This window comes from Podarcis pityusensis (assembly GCF_964106645.2).
Source record: "Podarcis pityusensis genome assembly, chromosome: 13".
NCBI classification, from domain to species: Eukaryota; Metazoa; Chordata; class Lepidosauria; order Squamata; family Lacertidae; genus Podarcis; species Podarcis pityusensis.
In genome coordinates, this window is record NC_138038.1 from 39,345,067 (window position 1) to 39,370,293 (window position 25,227).

Here is a 25,227-nt window from a genome sequence, read left to right on the forward strand (position 1 = left end):
TGGGACAGAGTGGGAATCAAAGGGACTCAAGAGAAAATCTGAAGAAAGGCAGTGTGTCAGTTTCACTCCAGCAGCTGGTCCAGTGAGGGAGATGGCATGGACGCACGATGCCTGCAATACTCGCACATCCCCAATTCAGACAGCGCCCCCAAAGTGTAGCAGCTCTGCTAGTAGGGTGTGAGGAGACCTACTCTATACAATGGTTTGAGTGCTTCGGATGGGGAATGCAGCAGGCTGAGAGAGAGGAGATACAGCCTGGAGATACACAGAAGATGTGCAACAGTGGTACCGATTGTTTGGAAAGCTCTTTAATGTCTTAACATCACAGGTTTCTCTGTAGATAGTTTTTGAAAAACAGGTTTCTAAAAGGCATTTAAAAGTGTGGTCTATCTGGCCACCCCCCATTTAACTATTACTCATTTCCACCATTTTTGAGGAATGAGATACTTTATGGGTGGGCCCTGATAACCTCTCAACATTCTAATCTAAAAAGTTAATTCTCTCTCCTCCCAACCTGCTTATTTTTTCTTGCCCTTGGCACCCCCCTTGCCCGGGCCCTTCTCCAGCTGGAGCAGCTTGGCGTTAAACTGGTCCTCCGTTGCCTTCAGGCGCTGATCTACTGAAAGGCGCAGCATGGTCAGCTCCTGGGTGAGCTGGTTTGCAATGTACTCTCGCAGCACAGCGGTGGGACCTAGGAGGAGGCAGAATAAGCGGGAGAGAGCACTCGCCTCTCGGCTACCACTCTGGGGTTCGGGAGTGCCCCCCCCACCAAAAAAGAATACACTACTTACCGTTTAAATAGCACTTTTGCAGCATTTGAAGCACTTACCGCATACTGGCCTGGGCCGCATTGCTCTGCCTCAGCCTCTTTCAATAATGTGCTGAGCTAAGCCAACGTCTGGCTTAGCATGTTGTCTAAACCCAGGTTTCTGGTTAAGCTCTTTTCAGACAAACCACGAGTTTGTTCTTGGTTAAAGCTTGTGGACAGCCTGGCGAGAGCTCAACCACACGCCTGGTTTTGGATGCCATGCCACTCCAAACTGGCTTAGTTCAGTGTGGAGTGGCAACGAAAACATGGCTGGGGAGGAGCAAACTGGCTGCACGCTCCTCCCTGGGAACCACAGTTTGGCTTAGTGCAATGCATAGGCAAGGTCATAACTTCAGTAGATTTTACAACAAGCCTGTAAGGGAGGGCAATATTACTATCCCCAGATTGCAGATGAGGAACCAAGGGCAGAGAGAGGGAGTGAGGGAGGTTCACCCAAGACCTCATGACTAAGATGAAATCTGAGCTGGGGGACTTTTTAGCCCACTCTGGACACTACACACTAGCCCCAGCCACTGAGCCACCCTCTCTTACTTTCTTCAGCAATAGCTGTCTCGTCCATATCCTCCTGCAGAGGTGACAAAGCTGCCTCTGAGTCCTCAGTTGCTGCTTCTGTAGAAGAAAGAGATGTTAAAAACCCTTTGGGGGGAAAGGGTTGGATTGGGGGCAACAACTCTTGATATTGTATCCTTTCCTACAGACTCTCTTGGGCCTGTAGGACCCTCTTGGTAGTTGTAAAAACTTCAACCTGACCCAAGACGCAGGAGGCTATTGTGACATTTTAGCATCTGAGGACCAAGTACTGATTCAAAGCAAGAGCGCCACGGCCCCAAAGAGGGAAGACTCATCTCTCAGGGGTGAAACGTGTGCTGTTCACACAGAACATAACCCAGGTTCAATCCTTTGTTATTTCCAGTTAAAAGGCTCTCAAGATCATAGAGCTGGGCAAGATGTAGCTTTGCCTGAGATCCCCAGTCAGAATAAACACTGGGCTAAACACTGGACCGACAATCTGGCAGAGGATGCCTTCCTATAATAAACACATATTTTTTAGATGGCTTCCTATACAACTAGGTCTGTGTGTTACTTTAAAGCAGGCATAGGCCAACTCGGCCCTCCAGATGTTTTGGGACTACAACTCCCATGATCCCTAGCTAACAGGACCAGTGGTCAGGGATGATGGGAACTGTAGTCCCAAAACATCTGGAGGGCTGAGTTTGCCTATGCTTGCTTTAAAGCCACCTTCTGCCACAGATTTATATGTAGCTTTTGTCTTCCCCTTGTCCTACTCCGGGAGATGTCCTCATTTAGAAGGACTGGCCAATTTCTTTTTCACCCCTTTAACATCCTTGTCAATACAGGTGAATGACAGTCAGCTTACACTGTTGTGCTCAGAGGGAGGGAGGATCTGGGCCTGCCCACACTTACCTTCATATTTGGGCTCTGGTTCAGGCATCCCAATGTAAGTGAATGATATGTCCAATCGCACCTAGGGAAGAGAGGGGATTTGGGACCGGTATGTATGAGCATGTGGCTGCTGAGGAGTGATCCACTGATTTCACTGGCTGGCTAGTTTCTGGTCACATTTTGATGATTTTCACTGCATCCACAAAGTACCTTGCTCTTAAAAATAAAGGGCCATATCCAGCAGTGTTGCTCAGCTTGATGGTAAGACTTGAAGGAAGCAAACTTCAGCAATTTTCTCCCCCTATACCTTCTCCAGAGGGTTGGGGGATCCTCCAGAGCAGAAGCTCTTGTGCTGCTCCTTTGGAATAGCTGGAAATTGCTTCCTTTCCTGTTCCGCTGATGGAAGCTGAGTGGCAATGTTGGATCCCACCCCAAAATCCATGGGAGCATCGGAGTCCATGTTTAATCCCTCGTGCTACACATAAATCATCCAGGATCCTGCAAACCCTTTCCTCCCATGGCATGGGAAGGTGACATGAGAGCTCCTTCCCATCCACCCAAACCCTGACAAATTTTTACCTGTGGAGTGAAAGCGTATTTGTAAAGTTTGTAGTGGCGGAAGTAGGTGTTGATCATGTAGTCTGTTAGGCGCACCAGCTGGTTCTGATTGAAGAGATCAATGCTGAAGGGGGGTCTCTAAAGAAGTGTGAAAAAATAGGTAAGATTGTGTGTGTGTGGGGGGGTGCCATTCCCTTCCACATACGCAGTGCTGAAAAGAGGAATATTGGGGAGGGATGACATCTCGGTTGTGTTATCATTTTTGCCCTGTCTGGACACACTCACCCGGATGGAGTGGCAAAAAACAAGTTCAGAGAAGTAGTTGTAGCATTCCTCCACATTGGGCAGTGGTGTTTCTACAGGAGAAGAAGGTGGAAGCATCATGTTCTTCTTCTCAAGCCCTTTTTCTACAGCCCAGTTCCCCAACTGGCAGCCAACAGGACCGGCTCTGGGTGTTACTCTCACCTCTTTGCCTTATGATAAGGCAGCATCACTATAGCACTAACAGGCATCCACAATAACCTAAAGGAACTGTGTACTTAAGACAGTATCCTACTCTTTATAATGCCACGTTGCTCCCAATGAGGCTTCTGCGGTCACATTTTCCCACATCCCCCTCATTCTTCTTTTCCATTCACAAAACTCCCTTCTCTCTTCTGACATCCATTTGCTTACCTACACAGGCCTCGTGTACATCCTTCACAATTGAGAAGAAGGCTGAGGTCTGTTCCCTGTTGAAACCCTGCTCCCGGCAGAACTGGATGGTGTAGAAGTACAGATCCAATAAGATAGTGGAGCGTGGGTTTGTTTCAAAATCTTGCAAATCCAAGAGTCTGGAGAGGAGGCTGCAGAGAAGAAGGGAAATAGGGAGGTAGGATTATAGACAATCCTGTTTGATGAGAGAATGACAAAATTCTTCCATCATCACTATTTCCTTTAACTGGTAGGCGTCTGCCTTTATTTTGCACAGCTAACTGCAATAAGATGACTCTGCACCTGAGAACAGTGAGGGAGTAGATCAAGGTTTTTAAAATTTCACTGCCAGTTTGATTCTTCAGACTTGGATATATCCAGCCACCTATTCTTAGTAACCTCTTTAAACAGTGTCTGGTTAAATATGTATGGCCAATGCTGGTTCTTTAAAATTTAGAGGACTTTACCCTCTGTCGCTCTGCATTTAGGATGTATTCCTTTATCTGGAACATCCTGAATGCAGCCCGATTCTCTATGTGTTTATTCAGCAGTAACTCTTACTTAGATGTTTGTTTTGGTAAGAGACTGACATGGCTAATGTTTCTTAGTCTTAAAGTCTCATCACCTCTTCAGTTCATCAGTGGTTCCAGCCTTGTTGATTAAATCCATGGAGTGAACATCTAGATATTTCCTGGAACAGGAAGAACAAGGGAAAGCAAGTAACCTGAAAAACAGCTTCATGTTCTTAATGTACACAAGCAGCCTTAGGTATAATGGGCATCAAACATGCAGCAATGCCAAAATTCAAGGATTTTCAGGCCATGCACCAAAATACAGCTGATTCTGGGGTAGGATGTGGCAATTAATGCTTCTTCTAAATTAATACACATAAGCAGTTACTCACCACATGCATATCTTTGCCTTATGAGGCTGAGGCTGAAAAACAGAAATAATTTTTGAGTAGGAGTGTTAGGGATCAATTTACAAATATTTTTTCTTACGCAGTTGTATGACCAAATTGTATACTACTATTGCTGGCATCTGTCTGTTTCAAGAGATAATAGAAGAATGTGCCTTTGGGGGTGAAGTCAAGCCACTGGAGAGTTACAGTGCCTGTAGAGGCTGATACAGGAGAGACATGTTGTACTAGTACTACTATTATTACTACTGGTTATTTCAATGAGATTTGGTGGCAGATTATCGTGCCACAATGGGAACAAATTCTACTTGGCTGGAGCGTGCTTTGAATAGTGTTGGTTACACAATTTAAAGCTGAAAGCCATATTGCTATAATTTCAAATAAGGTAATTTTTTTCCATCAAACAGAACATTTTTATTTACCGTAATCAATTTTCATTTATGTTGGTGATTTATGCAAAATGTGAGGACAGATGGCAGATAGTCTAAGTTTCTCTGACTGATAGAAAACGGACTCCTCCTAAGAAATCCACACTGTGCAGTTATGTGCCACTGCATTTCAGTTGAAATGTATTTTAGTTGCAGTTTTTCACATGTGCATGCATTCCACTCACCTTCTACAATGCTTGGGGTAGGTATTGCATGGGGTTTTGCCCTCATTTTATCCTCACAACTACTCTGTGAGGAGAGACTTGCACAAGGTTACCTGCTTAGTTACTGGCTAAGTAAAACTTTGAACCCAGTCTCCTAGGCCCAGCACTTTATTCTAATACCAGTATTTTTATTAATTTTATCATCACAACTTATACTTCAGCATGGATTATTATTCTTACCACTGGTAGATAACTATTATTTACTATGAAACGTTGACAGTTTTTGGTATTAGGATTGCTTCCCAATCCTGACAGACACCCCTGTGATTTCAACAGCTGCACGACAGGCAGGCACTTGGCGGGCGAAGCGTTTCCTTCCACCATTTCTACTGCGCCAAAAGCTGTCCCAGTTGAGTTTCTGCCTCGTGTCGCCCCCCCCCTTTCCCCAGCAATATGTTCGAAGTAAAAATGGGAAATATTGGCCTGCACGTGAATATTATTGAATTCCCCCCGCCCCTTTCACCTGCTGGAAGCCCTCCAACCCCATCTCTGGTTGTCGGAGTGTAGAAGGTTGGGGGAATCACGCGTTGCCATAGCAATCTCTGCTTCAGCCAATTGGAATTCCGTCGAAATTCGTCCAATAAGAACGAGGAACACTTGAGGGCGAAGCGCTTAGCCAATTGTAGAGGTTCTCTTTGAAGTGTTCCGGCGGTGGGGGGGGGAAGAGAGAGTATCAGTAGAGATAGAAAAATTAAAGCGCCATCATAACATATGTGAATTTTTTTCGGACGCCATAGAGCTAGAAAAGCGCTTTTATTCCTCTAGGGACCTGAGTGTTGGGCGCCGAGTAGAATTTTACTGGATTAAATTTTGCATTTTAATCCTGAAGCACAAGTTGACATGTTGGATCGAAATCTCCAATTCAAGGGTCTCCTGCGGCGCGCATCACTCTAACTATGGGAAGTCTACGATAAAGAAAGAGCCAATCACAGAGCGCGCTTCCGTTAAGGCGTCTCGGTGAGGTTAACCAGCGCAGCCCTGGTTCGCGCTTTGCCCAATAGCTTGAGGTTGGGTTTGCGCGTGCGCACTCGGCAAAGAGGCGAAGGTGGGGCCTTGAGAATGGTTGCGGGAGAGCATGCGCAGTAGGCGCGCTGGCGTTTCTCGGCCGGAGTAACGCATGGGGGGCGGGGGGAGAAGGACGAGGAAGCCGCAGCCGGGGGGAGGGGCGCTCAGGCAGGTGAGTGTGAGAGGAGATCCCCCCGACACCAGATCCCCCCTCACAGCACGCTCCCTGCACGTCCCCCGCCCCGCTCTCCCCGCCCCCCCGCCTTATTGAGGTCCCCCGCCTTGCCTATGTGGATTGTTCCTAACTGAACTTTCCCCAGAACAAGCCTCGCCCGCCTTGGCGGGTATTCCGATGCTGCCCTTTGAAAGGTGGCCTCATCCTTCTCTTGAATTGTCAGGGCTGTGAGGGGGTCCTGGCGGGGTCGGGGGTCGGGTGGGGAACCTCTGGCCCTGCAGAGGCTCTTGGGACTGCGACCCCCAGTGTCTCCCCACGACTGAGGGTCTGAGGGGAGTCGCGAGTCCCGCAGCGTCTGGTGGAGGGACACGGGACCCCCACCCCTCGCACCTGAAAAACATGCCAGAGGGAAGGAGCAAAGCTGGGGCGTCTTTAAAAATAGGGCGTGAAGTGTTTGCCTCCTTCCCATTTTTACCCCCATCCTTATTTCACTCCTTATTTTGGTTTGTTAACTCTCAATTTAAGGATATTTTTCCATAGTTTACTTGACTTCCTCTTTTTTCTTCTTCTTCTAAGTCTTACCTCTTCTCCAAGCCTATGCTTTCTTTTTATCTGCTTGTCAACACTTCTCCGCCCAGCAGAGCTCTTGGTACAGCACCAAGATAGACATCAGTGGTTCAGCAGGTGCCTGTTCCTCATTAACTGTCTCTGTGCCAGGGGACACTTGTTGGTTTTTGGCCTGGTATATAACTTTTAAAGAGCACACAGGGGGAGGGGGAGTTAGCAGCCATATCTGCAACTTTTGTTCCCCTTTGTGCCCTCTTATAAAAATTTCCATGATTCCTTGATAATGTCACTGCATTTCCTTACCTACCACACACCCCTTTTGCCCTCTGTGTTTTGCTTAGCATAGCTGATCCCCTTCTTTCTGCATCTCTGACCAGATACGGGAAGCAGTACCTGGTCTTGACTATGGGAGGATTAATGTCACACTAGTCTACTTATGGGCAACTGCAACTCGCCCTCTCTTTTTTCCTTTCCCTTTGTAGCTGAAGCGCTGCCCCCGTTGGTTGACTGCCTGATTCCTCTGCTCTTGCCTGCTGCTCAGAGTCACCATGTCGGGACTTGCGAGCAAGCGGGCAGCCGGGGATGGAGGCTCTGGGCCCCCTGAGAAGAAATCCAACAGGGAGGAGAAGACTACCACTACCCTGATTGAGCCCATCCGCCTGGGGGGCATCTCTTCCACGGTGAGGACCAGGGGATTGAGTGCAGGGTGGAGAAGTACTCGGTGGTGGTGGTAAAAGTCTGAAATTCGCTTCTGCAAGGTGCCATGATGGCTGCCAAATTGGATAGCTTTGAAAGGGGGTTGGACAGATTCATGAAGGATAAGGCTGTCAGCAGCCACTAGTTATGACTGCGTTCTGCCTCAACTGTCAGAGGCAGCTTGCACTGAATACCAACTGCTGGGGAACCTGAGCTTGACAGTACTGTTTCCCTCAGGTCCTGCTTGTGAGCTTCTCGTGGGCATCTGGCTGGGCACTGTGAGAAGAGAACTCTTTCTACATGGCAATTATTTGTTTTGATTTTTTAAAATAAAAAAGACCCCTTCTGGAAATAAATGTTGGGAATTTGGGGGCGCAAGTATGCTCCAGATCAGGCTTTTTAAATAGGCAACTCTGTAATAAAGAATATTATACAGGTTGGGACCAGAAAAAAACAATCCATGCCTATAATTTTGCCTAGAAACTGGATGTTGGTAGCTGGGTATCTGAAATATCTCTGCAGGACTGGTGGCATAAAATTAGATGCTAAGATTTAGGAGTTAGAAATACCTTCCCCCATCACTTTTAGAGGAAAATGTTAAGCAGCAGCTTCCAGGTTTGCTTCCTGATGTGAACCTTTTCAGCAGGGGCATGGGCCCCTGTGGCAGATTTTTGTCTTTTAACAACACCAGTTGTGATTTCAAAGGCAGTTTTTACTTGGTCAGAACAGCAGCAGCTGCTGGGAACTCAGAAAAGTAGAGTTGTGGCCTATAAATGACTCAGGTTTATATAGGGGCCTTCCCTCACCTTAGCTTTGCACACGAGTAGAAATTAAGTACTGTATCAAGGAGAATTGCAGTTGGGCAACTAAGCAACAACCTTATTGGGAGAGCAAAAGTAACATCATAGGCAGGGGCTTGATGAAGAGCAAGGTCATAGGTTCACCTATCAGTGCCAGCAAATTCCTTCTCACTCTTTAATAGGTCATATTGACTCCTTTATAACATCCTTCCATCCAACATCCTCTTCATACTTACTTTTATTGTCTATATGCTATCTATCAGTGTATGTACAGCAATACATTTATCTATCTTTAACCAAAAGAATAGAAAACTGCCTTATACTGACTCAGATTGTTGATTGGTATTGTTGGCAGTGTCGGGCACCAGCTTTCAGCAGGGAGTCCTTCCTAATCCTCCATGGAGATGTTGAGGTTCAAATCTGAGACCTTTGCAAATAAAGCATGTGTTCTGCCACTAATCTGCACCCTTTTAGAATTAATGGTCAATTTAAAAAAGCGGGGGGTGGAATTCATTCTAGTTATAGTTTTGTGCCTCATTAGGGTAAATGATGATGGACCATATTTTTCTTTAGGGTGCTGTTGATGTGTGCGTGTATCTCTCTCTCTCTCATCTATCTATCATCTATCTATCTAATAGAAATATCATCAGAACTTGGGGTTGTTGATGGAAACGGCCGAGGATCATTCTGTGATTCACATTCTGACGTTCTGTTTTATTTCAGGAGGAGATGGACCTCAAGGTGCTCCAGTTCAAGAACAAGAAATTAGCCGAGCGCCTGGAGCAGCGGCAGGCCTTTGAGGATGAGCTGCGTGAGCGCATAGAAAAGCTGGAGAAGAGGCAGGCCACTGACGATGCCACTCTCCTGATTGTCAACCGCTACTGGAAGCAGGTCAGGGCGCCTTCCTGGCCGCTCGTTTCCTTTTCTTAAGTTTCTAGTCCTTAAGGTTGACAAGATGAGGTTGATGATCAGTTCAGCAGCTGGTGGAAGCGTTAGGAAACCAGCAGGGCATTAAGCAGAGCTTCTAAGTGGTTGGGGAGCGATATTTTGCCGTGTTGCTCCTGTGTCACCTTCCTTGTGACAAGCACAAGCCAAATGGAGATAACTGGAAGCTGGATAGTTTTGGTATTCACCCAGCCCTGCCTGTGGCATCCCCTATGTCCTCTCTCTCCCTGTGTCCTTCTCAAGCCGTCTCTCCCCCCCCCTCCAATTTCTACAGCTAGATGAGACCGTGCAAGTGCTGCTGAGGCGATGTGACGGAGAATGCGGCCAGCCTCTTGAGGAGCCCAAGTTGGAGATGACGGGAGCCGAGTTGGATGCCGCTCTCCTGGGGCAGGAGGGGCTGGAGAGGAGAGGTGAGCCCAGCTCTCTCCGATACAGGATGCTGGGAGGAGATGCAGCTCCCGTCCTCGGAGCCAGTAACCATTGCTGTTCTTCTGGTCCCCACAGAGGCAGTCCTGTCCCCCGTTACTCCCCCCGCCCCGTGGAAAGCCGGAGCGGGGCTTGTGCTGAATGAGTCAGCCCTCTCCTTCTTGGCTACCTTGGCCAGCAGCAGCAGCGAAGAGATTGAGCTGCAGCTCCAGGAGCGCATGGAGTTCTCCAAAGCTGCCGTCTCCCGCATCGTGGAGTTCTCTGACAAGATCCACCGGCGCACCGAGGAACTTTGCCAGAAGATCCACGCCCGGGGTGAGGCCAGGCTCCTTCTCAGAGCTGGGCTGAGCAGGCACCTTTTGAAGCATTAGTATAATTATAATTATTTTATTTATTGCATTTATTTCCCGCATTTTTCTCTAGGGAGCTCCAGGTGTTCTACATGGTTCTGCCCTATAGCATTTAATCCCCACAACAACCCTATGAGGTAGATTTTGACAGCATTCCCAGGATCCTTTACATAACTTTTATTTCCAGGCATCAGTTAGAAAAGGGAGGTTTGTTTTTTTTATGACATTTTAAATTAAATTTGCAAAAATACAGAAAAAAAGAATCCATAGAAATGAGCTAGCAAAAGCAACAAAGCAAGAACAAGAGTTATGGATAAAGCTGTCTACTTTGGCAGCTTTTGGGGGGAAAGGTCCTTTTGGAGTTCAGTTGGGTCACCTCATGGGATCTTTTATTGATGCTGACATGAATGCTTCTATTATTATTATTAATTGTGCTTCATTCATTTTCAAGGCTATATTATTATTATTATTAACCTGCTGAGATGGTAAAAGCCTGGTATTAAAAGGTTTGGTTCCTACCTGTGTCCGAGATGCTGACCTAAACAGTTCTCTTGCTTTAAGGGCAAAGCAAACCAAAATATGTTCTATTTGGTATCAATTGATTTTGTTCAGTTTATGTTGGGGGCAGAGAGGGCATTTCCGAAAAGCCCTAATATGATTTGGAATTCATGTGGAATAGATAGTAGAAAAGGTTTGTTAGAAATGGAGGCGTAAGTGTTGCATGAGGTCAATAGGACCTGTGGAGAAACCAGATAACTTTTTAAATTAATGGAAAAGGGAGATTGTTGAGATGCAGAATTCTGGTCCCTTGAGGAGAGAGGTGTTGGAAGCAGCACGGTGTTTTCTGTTCTTCTCATGCCTGTGCAGTGAAGGAATCGTAAGATGTTTTAATGCAAACTTGTAAATAGCCTGTAGCAGCCAGCTGAGGAAGTTGCTGGGAGCGGGGGCTGGGAGTTGGCGTCCTGGGTTCTCAGGGGCCTCTTTCTTTCCCCAGTGGAGTTTGACCAACTGGAAGAAGCCGTGAAGTCTCTCAACAAGGACCTGATGAGGGAGAATCGGCACTTGCAGGACCTCACCACCCAGCTGCAAGAGAAGCACCATAAGATCTCCTTGGAGGTAGGTTCCTTGTCAGATGTCAGCAAAGTGCGGGTGCAGGCAGGGCTTCCCATAGCCAATGCCGCTTTGTGGGAGAGAATCGTTCTGAAGCCCGGCATGTCTGCATCTTTTTCTCCTCTGGCTCGCTTAGTACACGGAACTGCAAGACAAGGTGACCTCCTCCGAGACCAAAGTGCTGGAGATGGAGACGACCATCGAGGACCTGCAGTGGGATATCGAGAAGCTGCGCAAGCGGGAGCAGAAGCTGAACAAGCACCTGGCTGAGGCCCTGGAACAGGCAAGCGAAGACCTTCAGGGCCCCCCTGTTCCCCCGCCCAGCCCATGGGCCAATATGGTTCATTGTAGCGTACAAGGCACTGAACTTTGTTCTCTAACTCCTTTGGCAGCTAAACTCGGGCTACTACGCATCGGGCAGTTCCGGCGGGTTCCAGGGTGGGCAGATCACACTTAGCATGCAGAAGGTAAGCGGGATAAAAACAACTGGGGGGTGGGGTGTCAGTGGCGCTGGGATGCGAGTCTTGCAGGTCCAAGTGCTTCCCTTTGCGGAATCTTCCTGCTTCAGTTTTGTGCCTGGGCTTTTGCAGTTTGAGATGCTGAACGCGGAGCTGGAGGAGCACCAAGAGCTTGCCAACAGCCGCATGGCGGAGCTGGAGAAACTGCAACATGAAATGCAGCAGGCTGTGAGGACCAATGAGAAGCTCAAGGTAAGGAAGAGCCTCCTGTGGAATTTGGGGAAGGGAAGCAGAATGCCCTCTAGTGGCAGGCTGAAAATATGCTAGTATGACCAGGAATGATGGTTCTGGAGAATCTGCTTTAGAGCCACTTTTGCAGCTGCAGGGTGCAGAGGGATATTATTTATGTTTCTAGTCCTTGTGATGGGGGGAGGCGGTGTCTCTGAAGAGCTCTTTTTCTGTGCATTTCCAGGTTCTCTACATCTGTGTAGTGTAGTGCTTCAGTATTTCATATTCTTCTTCTTCTTGGCACCTCAGTCCATTACACGCAGGTTCTGCTATCAGAATACGTGTTATCCAAAATCTCACTTATCTGAACACAAAGAATTATTCACAAATGGCTGACTCAGATGTCCAGACAGCTGTAGTTTGTCCAGTTCTTTGCTTGTGTTTTGCTAGTCAGCAGCTGCTGTTTCAGGCCGAAACCATGGCGGGAAATGAGAGCGATTGGACAAATCGGGGAACAAGAGAGATTGGACAAATCTATTTTTCCTTTGTTTTACCTTTGCTGATTGGCTGCAGCAGTTTCAGGCAGAAAGCATGGAGTGAGAAAGCATGGATTAGAAATGTTCCTATAGGAAATAATGAAAACCATTAACTTGTTATATGCCCGCTTGCCTAATGAACAATTTTCTGAGAATGCATTGTGTTCAGAGAGCAGGACCTGTGTGTTCTTTGCTTCCTGGCAAAAGAATTCCAGATTGACTTTGGGGAAGGCTCATAGCTCAGAAGGACATGTGTTCAATCCCTGGCATCTCCAGCTAAGGCTGGAAATGTTCGCTGTCAATCAAAAGTGCTGACCTAAATTGACCAATGCTCTTGAGAGATTCCTATGTTCCCATGACTCCCCCTCCCCCAACATTTGTCAATAGAACTAAACCAGTCCAAACAACTTCAGATGCTTCCTTTATGTACACTCGTGCGTGCAGCATCCGAAGCCTTTCAGCAATCAGGCAGAAAGGCACAAGCCTCAGGCTGAGTATCTTAAGCCTTTGACCCATTTGCTGCTGGTAGGTTTTTTTGTACACTTGCTATTACACTTAATACACCCGAACATGCAGGATGGGGCATGTTTCTTTTAAAAGAGCCACCAAGACCACTCCCAGGGGTGATGACGTGGGGCAGTTGACGTGGAGAGCTACCGTGGCTCTCCTCCCCCAGGCACCTGTTCTCTGCCCTTCCCCTGCAGGTGGCGCTACGGAGCCTGCCCGAGGAGGCGGTGAAAGAGACACTGGAGTACAAAGTGCTGCAGTCTCAGTTCTCGCTGCTGTACAACGAGAGCCTGCAGGTGAAAACGCAGCTGGACGAGGCCCGAGCCCTTCTGCTCACCACCAAGAACAGCCACCTGCGCCACATCGAGCACATGGAGGTGAGGGAGCCCGTGAAGTGTGTGCGCCTGCTCTCTAACCCCTGAAAGGGTAGTCAGCAGGCGTGCTTAAGCCTTTCCTGTACCTCTTTGCTTTGTAGCATTAGATAGAATGGTAAGGAAAGCAGTTTTGCAGTTTCATAGAAGAGCACAAGGGCCCTGCTGGATCAGCCAGATGCCCCTGGGAAACCCTTAAGCAGAACCTGAATGCCAAGAGCCCTACTCTCCCCACAATGCCAAGAAACTGGCACTCAGAGGCATCCAACAGTAGAGGAAGACATAGCCGTCATGGCTAGTGGCCGCTGGTGACCTTCCTTTTAGACCCTGATCGCATAATCTCACGAAGCCCTGGGTGGCATCCAAAATTAGCCATTGAAATCAGTGGGCACCCTTGATTTAGGTTCATTTCAGTGGGAAGAGCTTATGCCCCCCACTGTTTGTCAGACTGTGAAAGTTACCAAGGAGAAAGAGTGGTCTTGCACCCTGTTCTCCCCCTCCCCCCCAGCTGATATTACTTGCCCCTCCCCATCTTCCTCGGCAACAGAGTGATGAGCTGAACCTGCAGAAGAAGTTGCGGACGGAGGTGATCCAGCTGGAGGACACCCTGGCCCAGGTGCGCAAAGAATATGAGATGCTGCGCATTGAATTTGAGCAGAACTTGGCCGCCAACGAGCAAGCAGGTGAGGCTGCATTCCTTCCCATTGAGCATTCGTGGTTTGGCCCCAAATGAATATTTTTCTCCCTTTAATACTCTAAGGCCAGTTTCCCAGAACTTGGGTATCCAGCTGTTCTCGGACTACAAGAACATCATCCCTAACTAGCAGGGCCAGTGGTCAGGGATGATGGAAATTGTAGTCCATGAACAGTTTGGGAAACCCTGCTCTAAGGTCTGCCCTGTGCAGAAGTCATCTGCCTACCAAATTGTTCATTCTCACTCTTCTCTTCCCCCCTCCCTCCGTTTGAACCCGAGGTCCCATTAACCGAGAGATGCGCCACCTGATCAGCAGCCTCCAGAACCATAACCACCAGCTGAAGGGCGACGTGCAGCGGTACAAGCGGAAGCTCCGGGAAGTGCAGGCGGAGATCAACAAGGTGGGGTTGCAGGAGGGGGAGGTTTCAGGGAATGACCCCCCCCAAAGGAATCTCTCGGGGGCTGCATGCTGGCGGTGGATGGGGCCAGAGCCCCAAGTGGCCAGGACACTCCTTCTCTCGCAGGAACGGAGGACGATGCCTTTCCCTGAGCCCAATCCATTGGTCCATCTTGCTCAATATCGTCCTTCCTGTTTTCAGAAAGGAAACATTTTCAGCCCTACCTGGAGATGCTGGGGATTGAACCTGGGAGCTCCTGTGTGCAAAATAGATGCTCTACCACCCAGCTATGGCCCTTCTCTTTGCCCCCCCTTCTCTTTGTATTTCTCCTCCTTCTACCCATATGACAGTCTGCTGGGGACTGCAAGTGGCCTTTGGCCACCCCTGCTTTGAGCTCCATCATTCCAGGTGCTGTGATGGCCACCTTACCCTGCAGCTCATGTCCGTTTGTTCTTCGCTCAGGTTCGGCTGCAGCAAAGCGGCTTTTCCTCCAGCTCCACGGCAGCGCCTTCTACACCAGGGGCCGAGGACCCCGCAGGGCTGCTGGGGCCCCCAGGGGCCTCCACCATGAAAGAGGAAGAGGGAGCAGCGCCTCCCGATGTGAAAAAAGAGCCCAAGGAGGTGCAAATGAAGAAGGAGCCCAAGGAGGAGGCTGCTGCCCCCCAGCCTCTTGGGATCCATGAAGGGGTGAAAAAGGAGGAAGAGGAGCCGCCTGCCCCACAGCCCCTCGCCCCACAGCCGCCCCCGCCCCCCCGCGCCAAGGAGCCTGAGCGGTCCAAGGGGCGCAGCGGTGGGGAACGGAGCGGGGATCGCGAGAGATCCCGGGACCGGGACAAAGAGGCCTCCTCCTCGTCGTCTTCCTCCTCGTCCTCTTCCTCGCGGGATCGGGAGAAGCAGAAGGGTGGTGGAGGCTCTGAGGACCCCAAGAAAAAGGATTCCGATCTGCTCAAGCAGCTGCGGACTGAACTCAAGTGAGGGAGGTGGAAGATGGTGCCATTTCAAAATGGGGGTGGGGAAGTGGGGAGAGGATTTTTTTTGGGGGGATAGCACTGGGTAGGGGAGGGCGCAACAGCCTCAGGAAAGGCCGTGAACCTGGAGGATCTGTGCCAGTGGTTTGGCTCCTGGGAGCAGCTGCATCTCTGCACTCAGCAGAGAGGGAGATCGGGCTCTGGAGGGCTGTATTGCAGCTGAAGAGCTGGAGGCCCAGAAAAAGCTTTGCCAAGATTTTAGGGTTTCAGGAGGCAGGCCTTGGTGGTAGGCCCCTCACTCTGGTGTTTGGACCCAGGGGGAGGTAAGAAAGATATCTGTAAGCTAGAACTTCACTGAAATAGTTACCCCCCAACTGAGAGGTTCCTTGTAAGACAGTTTGAAGCCTCCCTTTGCATCCCCATAGTTTCTCATAGGTCTCAAAGCAATAACCCTTGGGGTGCAAGGTTCCCCCCCCCCACTTCATGCTGATCCTGTTTCCTTCCTCAGGAAGGCTCAGGAGAGTCAGAAGGAGATGAAGCTACTCTTGGACATGTATAAGTCGGCACCCAAGGAGCAGCGGGACAAAGTGCAGCTCATGGCCGCTGAGAAGAAGACCAAGGCAGAGGTGAGAGGCCCACCTGCACACGGATGCCTGCTGCCTTCTGAACATTGCACTTCCTCTGCCCCCCTTTTATTCCAGCTCTTGTTTGCTTGGGTCAAATGCGCTACTCTCAATCTCAATTCTCTCAAGTGTGGATCCTTCTGTAGTTAAAGAGACGCTATCCACGCAGAGCTGGGAGATATCAGCAAGCTGGGTGAGGGGGGAACCCTAAAGTTTGGCAGAAAGTACAAAAATAGTCCCTCTGTCCCCAAACAGCCCGACAAGGACAGGGCATGCTGGGTAGGAGGAGAATCTTGTTGAAACTACACTGAAAAGGATATATCAAGAACTCTGGCCAAAAGTTTCAATATAAGGAATAATTCCTACTCAAGAGTTGAAATGAAAAACGTGTGTATTCTGCTAAGAATAACAGTTTGAAGCTAGTAGTAGATTTAAACACAACGTATAAGTATGATAGTTTAAAAGTAATGGTAAGTTTGGATACAACGTTTAAGTGCAGAAATAATGTCGTTTCAAATATACAATGAACCGATAATATTTGATTATTTTGGATCTAAAAGGATTGTTGTCATGAAGGATGAAAGTTTTTTCAAAGTGTATCATGTAAATATTCGCAATAGAAGGGGCACAGGCAGAGCCCATCGCTACGCCTTTGATTTGCAGATAGAACTGTTTTAAATAACGAAAAAAGTTATAATCCAAAATGATGTCCAGAATATCGAGCAAAAAATGTGTTGGAGGTTCTCTCGTGAGTCTGGAATCCAAAAGAGTTTCTATAATCGACCTGACTTCAGGTAATGGGACATTTGTATACAGCGACTCGACATCCAGGGTGACAAGGGAGGCCTCCTTTGGTATGGTAGTGTTCTCAACGTGTCCAATAAATGTTTTCGTATCCAGAATATAAGACGGAGTGTCGATGGCGAATGGATGCAAATAATGTTCCATATACTGACAAAGGGGTTCCAAAAGAGAGTCATTACCTGAGACAATCGGTCTGCCTGGTGGAGCATCAAGTGATTTGTGAATTTTTGGAAGTATATAAAATACTAGGGTACGTGGATATTTATTGACTAAAAATTCAGTTGTTTTCTTATCGAGGTATCCAAACGATATGCCTTCCGATAAGGTGGTCCTGATTATTCTGGAAACGTCGTCAGTAGGGTCTTTGGGCAATGGTTTATAAAAATTGCTATTTTGCAGTTGTCTATTTACTTCTGCGGTATAATCCTGAGTATTCATAATGACTATGGCTCCGCCCTTATCTGCTGGTTTTATCACAATATTCTCATCCGATTGAAGGCTAGCAATGATTTCTCTATCCTTTGCGGTAAAATTCCTTTTGTGTGGAGGTGGTCTTCTCTTTTCTATTTTATTAATGTCTTCTAGTAAAACCTGATAGAATGCATTCAGGCGGGCATTATCTACATGCGGGTTAAATGATGAGTGAACGCGGAATGACGATTACTATGGCCAAATGGGCTGAGACCTTTTCGTATTCCGCTGATGAAAAAGAGAAGATATTTGGTTCCTTACCTTCCCTTACAAATGAAACTCCTATCAAACCTAACAATGATTGGAACACTTATCTAAATATTCTAAAAAGACAAACTAGATACAACCTACACGCCAGACTCATGGCCGATTACACTAAAGTTCAGAGGATACCCAGAGGATTACGCATTCAAAAAGCTCCAACTTTATTTTCCAACAATGAAGAATTTAAAATTAAATGGATGTCCATTCTAAATAGATGTTCTTTTGACCTGATGACTTTAATCACAGAATTTGCAATTAAAGAGACTGAACGTTTGGACAAAGAAGCTGTTGGAATCACTGAGGAATTACATAAACAATTTGATTTGGAGACGTTTGAATCTAAATTTAAACAATTACAAGTAGAACTTAAGAATTATTCGGATAATATAAAAATTGAGAAACTAAGGAAGTTTGAACGCGATCGTAGGGATTACGAATCAGATCACGTGTTCCCATGGATGCAGAAATCCATGAACACTAGTATTCAACCTAGATCAACAACTGAATTTTCATCCAGCAGTGCTGAATCTTCCGAACAGAGCGACTCACAGGAACAAATTCCACATCGACAGATAAGACAACCCAGACAATTAAGACAATACGATTTACGTCCACACACCATTGATTATTCCAAACAACAGGGTTTTCCCAAGCGCCGCAATCAACAACGACGTCTTTAGTTGTAAATTTATCCAAACGCACACTAACCCATGAAGAAGAGAGAATTTTAAATCTCGGACTGGGATTTGTTCCCACACCTAAATATAATGCGTTCCAGACAAGGGTGGACATCTTCAAACTTGTACGTCTTGTTAAATTAAGGTGCCACTTTGGCAATTTTCAGACTACACCATCGCCATTCCGCGTTCACTCATCATTTAACCCGCATGTAGATAATGCCCGCCTGAATGCATTCTATCAGGTTTTACTAGAAGACATTAATAAAATAGAAAAGAGAAGACCACCTCCACACAAAAGGAATTTTACCGCAAAGGATAGAGAAATCATTGCTAGCCTTCAATCGGATGAGAATATTGTGATAAAACCAGCAGATAAGGGCGGAGCCATAGTCATTATGAATACTCAGGATTATACCGCAGAAGTAAATAGACAACTGCAAAATAGCAATTTTTATAAACCATTGCCCAAAGACCCTACTGACGACGTTTCCAGAATAATCAGGACCACCTTATCGGAAGGCATATCGTTTGGATACCTCGATAAGAAAACAACTGAATTTTTAGTCAATAAATATCCACGTACCCCAGTATTTTATATACTTCCAAAAATTCACAAATCACTTGATGCTCCACCAGGCAGACCGATTGTCTCAGGTAATGACTCTCTTTTGGAACCCCTTTGTCAGTATATGGAACATTATTTGCATCCATTCGCCATCGACACTCCGTCTTATATTCTGGATACGAAAACATTTATTGGACACGTTGAGAACACTACCATACCAAAGGAGGCCTCCCTTGTCACCCTGGATGTCGAGTCGCTGTATACAAATGTCCCATTACCTGAAGTCAGGTCGATTATAGAAACTCTTTTGGATTCCAGACTCACGAGAGAACCTCCAACACATTTTTTGCTCGATATTCTGGACATCATTTTGGATTATAACTTTTTTCGTTATTTAAAACAGTTCTATCTGCAAATCAAAGGCGTAGCGATGGGCTCTGCCTGTGCCCCTTCTATTGCGAATATTTACATGATACACTTTGAAAAAACTTTCATCCTTCATGACAACAATCCTTTTAGATCCAAAATAATCAAATATTATCGGTTCATTGTATATTTGAAACGACATTATTTCTGCACTTAAACGTTGTATCCAAACTTACCATTACTTTAAAACTATCATACTTATACGTTGTGTTTAAATCTACTACTAGCTTCAAACTGTTATTCTTAGCAGAATACACACGTTTTTCATTTCAACTCTTGAGTAGGAATTATTCCTTATATTGAAACTTTTGGCCAGAGTTCTTGATATATCCTTTTCAGGGTAGGAGGAGAATGCCGGGTGGTCTGGAGAGATGTGGAAAGTTGTGCCCTGGAAAAGGGCAGGGCTGGCTGGCACTCTGAACATGAGCATTAGGCACTGTCAAGCTTTGGTGCAGGTCCCATTGGCCCCTTCTGCTAGTTCACACTTAAGTATGAGTGAGTCAGAGTCCTCTCTAGGGTTTTTATTAAGTTTATATGCCGCCCTTCATCCGAAGATCACTGTATCAAAATACAAAATACATAACCCAAAAGCCCCCCAATAGCAGACATTTGAGTGACAGTATAGCATATTGGCATGCTAATTCTGGGCAAGTTGATGTGAATGATGCGCCTGGACAGTAGCTATCATAGTTCCCCAAAAAGGGGCTTGGGGTTGCTTGGTTGTGCTTTTAAAATGAGGGCGAATAACATTGTGACGCTTGCAATTTGGCTTGTCCTGCCTTAGTGCTGGGTGATGGATTTGGCAGCACCATGTTGAGGGACTAGGGATAAGGAGTCACCCCTGTTCCCTTTTACTTGGTCCCCTTGGCAGGTGGAGGAGCTGCGGGTGAGGATCCGCGAGTTGGAGGAGAAAGAAAAGAAAGAGAGCAAGAAAATGGCAGATGAGGACGCCTTGCGCAAGATCAAATTGGCCGAGGAGCAAATTGAACACCTGCAGAAGAAGCTGGCTGCCACCAAGCAGGTATTTGGCTGTGGGAGGAGCCAAGGTGTAAGTTGTCCTGCAGGGTGGAAGCCTTCCCATAGGCCTGATGTTTGTTTCAGTCCATCTATGGCCATCTATAGACCAGGGTTGGGGAGATTCTGGCTCACTGGCTCACCAGGGTTTGGCCTGCGAGGCCATTTTTCCAAAACCACCTTCACCTGTCAGCCATGTCAGTTCATTCCTGCTTTCTGCAGGGAGCAGTAGTATGCGCATGAATTCTCCTTGCTGATGGGTGCAGGATTCAAGGCTCCTTGGTCACCACTTCCCCGCACAGCTGCAGTGCAACTATGGCAGGTGGGCAGGACCACTCACCTTTCAATCGCCTGATGTCCTGATGCCAACAGGGGGTTGACAGCACCCCCAAAAAATTACCAGCCGTGTGTGTGTAGTAATAAGGGAAGCTGCACGGGCAAGGAGGGAGAACTTGAGCAATCTCGTTCCCTTCCTTATGTCTGCTCTGCTGGGGCAGGAGGAGGAGGCTCTCCTGTCCGAAATGGACGTGACGGGCCAGGCTTTTGAGGACATGCAAGAGCAGAACATGCGGCTGAACCAGCAGCTGCGCGAGAAGGATGACGCCAACTTCAAGCTGATGTCAGAGCGCATCAAGTCCAATCAGATCCACAAGCTGCTGCGGGAGGAGAAGGACGAGTTGGCTGAGCAGGTGCTGGCCCTCAAGTCCCAGGTAAGGCAGAGCCTGTCCCCCTACCTCCTCACACAGTTGTGGAGCCTGAGACAAGGGGGGAGGGTCTTGAGGGGAGGCTTCTGCCCCATGTCCTGAAGGCTGTGGCTTTGGTTTCCATGCCTAGGTGGACACCCAGCTGTTGGTGGTGCAGAAGCTGGAGGAGAAGGAGCGTGTTCTGCAGGGGAACCTGGGCACAGTGGAGAAGGAGCTCACTTTGCGCAGCCAGGCCTTAGAACTCAACAAGCGGAAGGTGAGGAGAGGGAGCTGGGAGGAGCCATGGGCTGAACTGGGAGACAATCAGGGCCGTGGGTACTTGTGCTCCAAAAATAAAAATTATTTTCTAGGTCAGTGAGTCTTTTTACAAGCTCAGTTCTTCAATCTTGAAACTTTGTTATATTTTCTGCCTGTATTTTAGATAACATATTCTGGTCTTGTCAGTAATTGGGGTTGGGGGAAATTGCAAGCCCAAGACCTGGAAATCCTGTTCCGTCTCTCTCCCCAGCCCCTCTGCTTATGAAGTTTCCCCAGGCATTGCCCATCCCCTCTCAGTTGGTCTCCATGGCCTTAGGGGGCTAGAAACTAGAAGCAGAGATTCCCAAGCTACTGCGTTCTCTTCCCATTGCTAGTTTTTGGGTGCACACAGTGCAATTGCGCTATGTATTCACAGCCCCAGGAATGGGGTGCCTTTGTTGGGGCAGCTTGTGTCTGATTGTCCTTGGGAGATTCTCAGGTGGTGGCTTCTGCTGCTTTTCTTCTGGCAGGCAGTGGAGGCTGCCCAGCTGGCAGAGGACTTGAAGGTGCAGCTGGAGCACGTTCAGTGTAAGCTGAAGGAGATCCAGACCTGTATGGCCGAGAACCGAGCAGCCAAGGAGAAGGAATCTTTCAACCTCAAAAGAGCCCAGGTACTAGGAGAAAAGAAGATACAGTGGTGCCTCGCAAGACGAAATTAATCCGTTCCGCGAGTATCTTTGTCTAGCGGTTTTTTCGTCTTGCGAAGCAACCCTATTAGCGGATTAGCGGATTAGCGCTATTAGCGGTTTAGCGGCTATTAAAGGCTTAGCGGCTTAGCTGCTAAAAGGCTATTAAAGGCTTAGCGGCTTAGAAAAAGGGGGGGGGAAGCGAAAAAAAACCTCAAGACTCGCAAGACATTTTCGTCTTGCGAAGCAAGCCCATAGGGAAATTCGTCCTGCGAAGCGCATTGAAAAATGGAAAACCCTTTCGTCTAGCGGGTTTTCCGTCTTGCGAGGCATTCGTCTTGCGGGGCACCACTGTAACTTGTTCTCCTCTGCAAGTGTGTCAGCTGCTCTAATGCTCCTCTTGGTTGAAAATGTTATATTTTTTAAAAAGCAAGTTACTAGCCCTCATGGCTGCTGATAAATATTTCTTGGTATGCCAGTGTTACCTTCCGTCTTGCTAACCACCTTTGGGATTCATTGACTTGCATCCCTTCCTCAGGAGGACATATCACGCTTGCGGCGCAAGCTAGAGAAACAGCGCAAAGTGGAGGTGTACGCGGATGCTGATGAGATTTTGCAGGAGGAGATCAAGGAGTACAAGGTGAGGAGAAAGGAGGAGGTTTGGTTGGTTGGCAACCCAGGGCAAGCCTTGTTGGGGAGAGCCAAGTCAAGGATCTTACACGAATTATCTGTCCCGTATCTCCAGGCCAAGCTGACCTGCCCCTGCTGCAATACCCGCAAGAAGGATGCTGTCCTCACCAAATGCTTCCATGTCTTCTGTTTTGACTGTGTCAAGACACGCTACGACACCCGCCAGCGGAAGTGCCCCAAGTGCAACGCGGCCTTTGGCGCTAATGACTTCCACCGCATCTATATCAGCTGAACACCTGGGTCCAATTTCCCGCCCAAGGGGGTCCCTTTCACAGACGGTGCCTGGATCCTGTGGCTTACCTAGCAAAAACCTGCCTCGGGTCCGCATAAGACTCATTCCTCCCCCACACCAGTTTTCTGGCTCTGGTCCATCGACCCCTTCCCAAGCATTTAAAATATTTTGCAGAGTTTCCTTTTCAGTGGTTTACTTTCTCTTCTCTCCCCTTGCCCGTATACTTCCTGGGTCTGTTTCACTGGATCCCCTCCCTAGATCTGAGGAATCCTCTCTGCTGCTGCTGCTCCTCCTCCTCTCGGCATTTCCCAAATGGTCTCCCTCCAAATTGCCTTTGGATCTTTTTCTTCTTCTACCATTTTGAAAACTTTTACGACAACCACTGTCTGCAGGCAGCAGTCATGCAGATCAAACGCTTCCTGTCGGAGATTCTTATTCTTCAGTTATTTTAATAATTGTTTTCCGTGTTTTGGAAGTAAAAGTTGGAGATGATCTGCTCCTGCGAGATCCCTGTGTTCTTAGAACCTTGTGTTCCGCCTTCTGGAGATGGGTTCTGGGCAGGATTGGAGGTTGTGGGGGCGGGGGGGGGGAGGCTTTTGCTATGGGTAATTCCTGGAGGTTGCATTGAGCACCACCAGAGCAAAGCTTAGCTTTGTGGGGTGAGGAGGGTTTGAGGAGACAGAGATACACAAGGAATCACGCATGAACCCCATGGACTGGCTGTGCATGTTAACGTAGTCACAGCAGACTTTAACCTTTCCATATTCAGACTCACTTTTAACACAAACCTTTGTTTGAGGAGTAATAATATTTGTATGGTGGTTGTGCTGCTGTGGTTGTGACGCACCTTAGATGAAGCTGCAACCCAGTAGCTGGTCCTTATGTAGCAGTTTGAAGACCAGTGCAGTAACAGACTCACTCTTGAGGAAGGAGAGCTGAGTGGAAAGTGTTGTGAAGATGGGGGGGGGGGGGGATAAATATGATCTGGGTCTAACCAGGACTGAGCAGACATGGCTCAGGAACAAATGGTACACATTTTAGAGCTGTAATGTGAACTGTCACCAAAGAAGAAAAGCACAGTGCAAGTGGCTAGAGGAATCAGCAGTGCAGGGAAAGAATGGGTTGTTCCCTAGCAGTTCACTAGGCCAGTTGAGCTGCAGGATAAAAGGACCAGTTGCTTTTACTAGCACTGGAAAAAGCCAGCCAGAAATAAGAAGAGTAACTTTTTGAAGTGAAAGCTTGCCTCCATCTCAAATTCTGTATGTAGCTACAAGTATTGTACAAATATGGAAGGGCTTTAGGAATTCTTTGTATGTATTTATTTTACAGCATTTCTATGCTGCCTTTTTTGTTGTTGTTGTATAACTCACACAGCCCCCTCATATATCAAGAAGAGGTTAAAACAAAGTCGAGTGCTGGGGCCCTGATGAGGGCCAGCAGTTTCTGCTGAAGTCACATGTTAGCCAAAAACACAAAGCAGCTCAGTGCTGTGTTGTTGCTTTTTAGATACCACAACTTTCTGGTCCCTGGAGAATCCTGTTTCTAAGATCCCATCCACAAAAACAACTTCTTATATATACAAATCTTAAATTTTCCATGTGTGTGCTAAGCAAAGTCAAACTCAGATAATGCAAAAATGAAAGTAGCTCCCAGCTGTCACTTTTCTTGGTTTCAAGTGTAGGGCTGGATCACTTTAGGATATTGGTTTCCCCTGTGCCTTTACCTATCACAACCCTGCTTGCCAGAGATAATACAACCTTCAGTGACAAGAGCAAGTTGCATCTACAGTGGTGCCCCGCAAGACGAATGCCTCGCAAGACGAAAAACTCGCTAGACAAAAGGGTTTTGCGTTTTTTGAGTCGTTCCGCAAGACGAATTTCCCTATGGGCTTGCTTCGCAAGACGAAACGTCTTGCGGGTTCTTGCGAGTTTGTTTCCTTTTTCTTAAAGCCACTAAGCCGTTAATAGCCGCTAAGCCGTTAATAGCCGCTAAGCCGCTAATAGCCGCTAATAGCCGTGCTTCGCAAGATGAAAAAAACCGCAAGACGAAGAGACTCGCGGAACGGATTAATTTTGTCTTGCGAGGCACCACTGTATTGAAAATACAGCTCCCCCTCTCAATATTATTCTCTGGCTCCATTTTGGTAAGAAAGACTTCTTGATGTGATGTGATGTGCAAGGCAGGTACAAATCAAGTAGCTCGTTGTTTAGTCGTTTAGTCTTGTCTGACTCTTCGTGACTCCATGGACTAGAGCATGCCAGGCACTCCTGTCTTCCACTGTTTCCTGCAATTCGGTCAAACTCATGTTAGTAGCTTCAAGAACACTGTCCAACGGTTATCCCCCATTGCACCTTGCTAATTCAGATGGAGATCAGATTGTATGCATAAACGTTCTCCACTTCTTTTTTAAAAAATTAATAATTGTGGGATTTATTGCCACGGCATGGGGTGGTGATGGCTGTGGACTTAGACAGCTTTAAAAGGGATTCAATAAACTCGGAGAGAAGCAGAAATTCTTATGGACAGTCATGACAGCGACTGC

General features: G+C 47.4%; 2 protein-coding genes across 3 annotated transcripts; one reads left to right on the forward strand and one right to left on the reverse strand.

Annotated features, from left to right (window-relative positions):
* Positions 1-292: 292 nt before the first annotated feature.
* Positions 293-5,683, reverse strand: CFAP119 (cilia and flagella associated protein 119). The gene is made up of 9 exons (XM_080977710.1): positions 5,519-5,683; positions 4,389-4,420; positions 4,110-4,175; positions 3,467-3,636; positions 3,077-3,147; positions 2,813-2,929; positions 2,255-2,315; positions 1,361-1,438; positions 293-691 (listed from the first exon to the last, which is right to left on the reverse strand). Exons 1-9 carry the CDS (start codon positions 5,540-5,542, stop codon positions 519-521), a joined length of 792 nt encoding a protein of 263 aa, XP_080833836.1. The 5' UTR covers positions 5,543-5,683; the 3' UTR covers positions 293-518.
* Positions 5,684-5,877: 194 nt separating this feature from the next.
* RNF40 (ring finger protein 40) lies at positions 5,878-23,192 on the forward strand. Of its 2 annotated transcripts, none has more exons than XM_080977698.1 (20): positions 5,878-6,012; positions 7,285-7,482; positions 9,022-9,189; positions 9,518-9,653; positions 9,748-9,984; positions 11,014-11,135; positions 11,266-11,412; positions 11,522-11,596; positions 11,720-11,839; positions 13,056-13,235; positions 13,777-13,912; positions 14,203-14,324; positions 14,784-15,292; positions 15,798-15,915; positions 19,994-20,143; positions 20,634-20,846; positions 20,971-21,096; positions 21,608-21,748; positions 22,302-22,403; positions 22,509-23,192. In XM_080977698.1, the coding sequence occupies exons 2-20, from the start codon at positions 7,351-7,353 to the stop codon at positions 22,683-22,685; spliced, it is 3,111 nt and encodes a 1,036-aa protein (XP_080833824.1). In that variant the 5' UTR covers positions 5,878-6,012; positions 7,285-7,350; the 3' UTR covers positions 22,686-23,192. The 2 variants fall into 2 exon arrangements, with proteins under 2 accessions (XP_080833824.1, XP_080833823.1); XM_080977697.1 differs by lacking the exon at positions 5,878-6,012 and adding an exon at positions 6,104-6,232.
* The last annotated feature ends 2,035 nt before the right edge of the window (positions 23,193-25,227 follow it).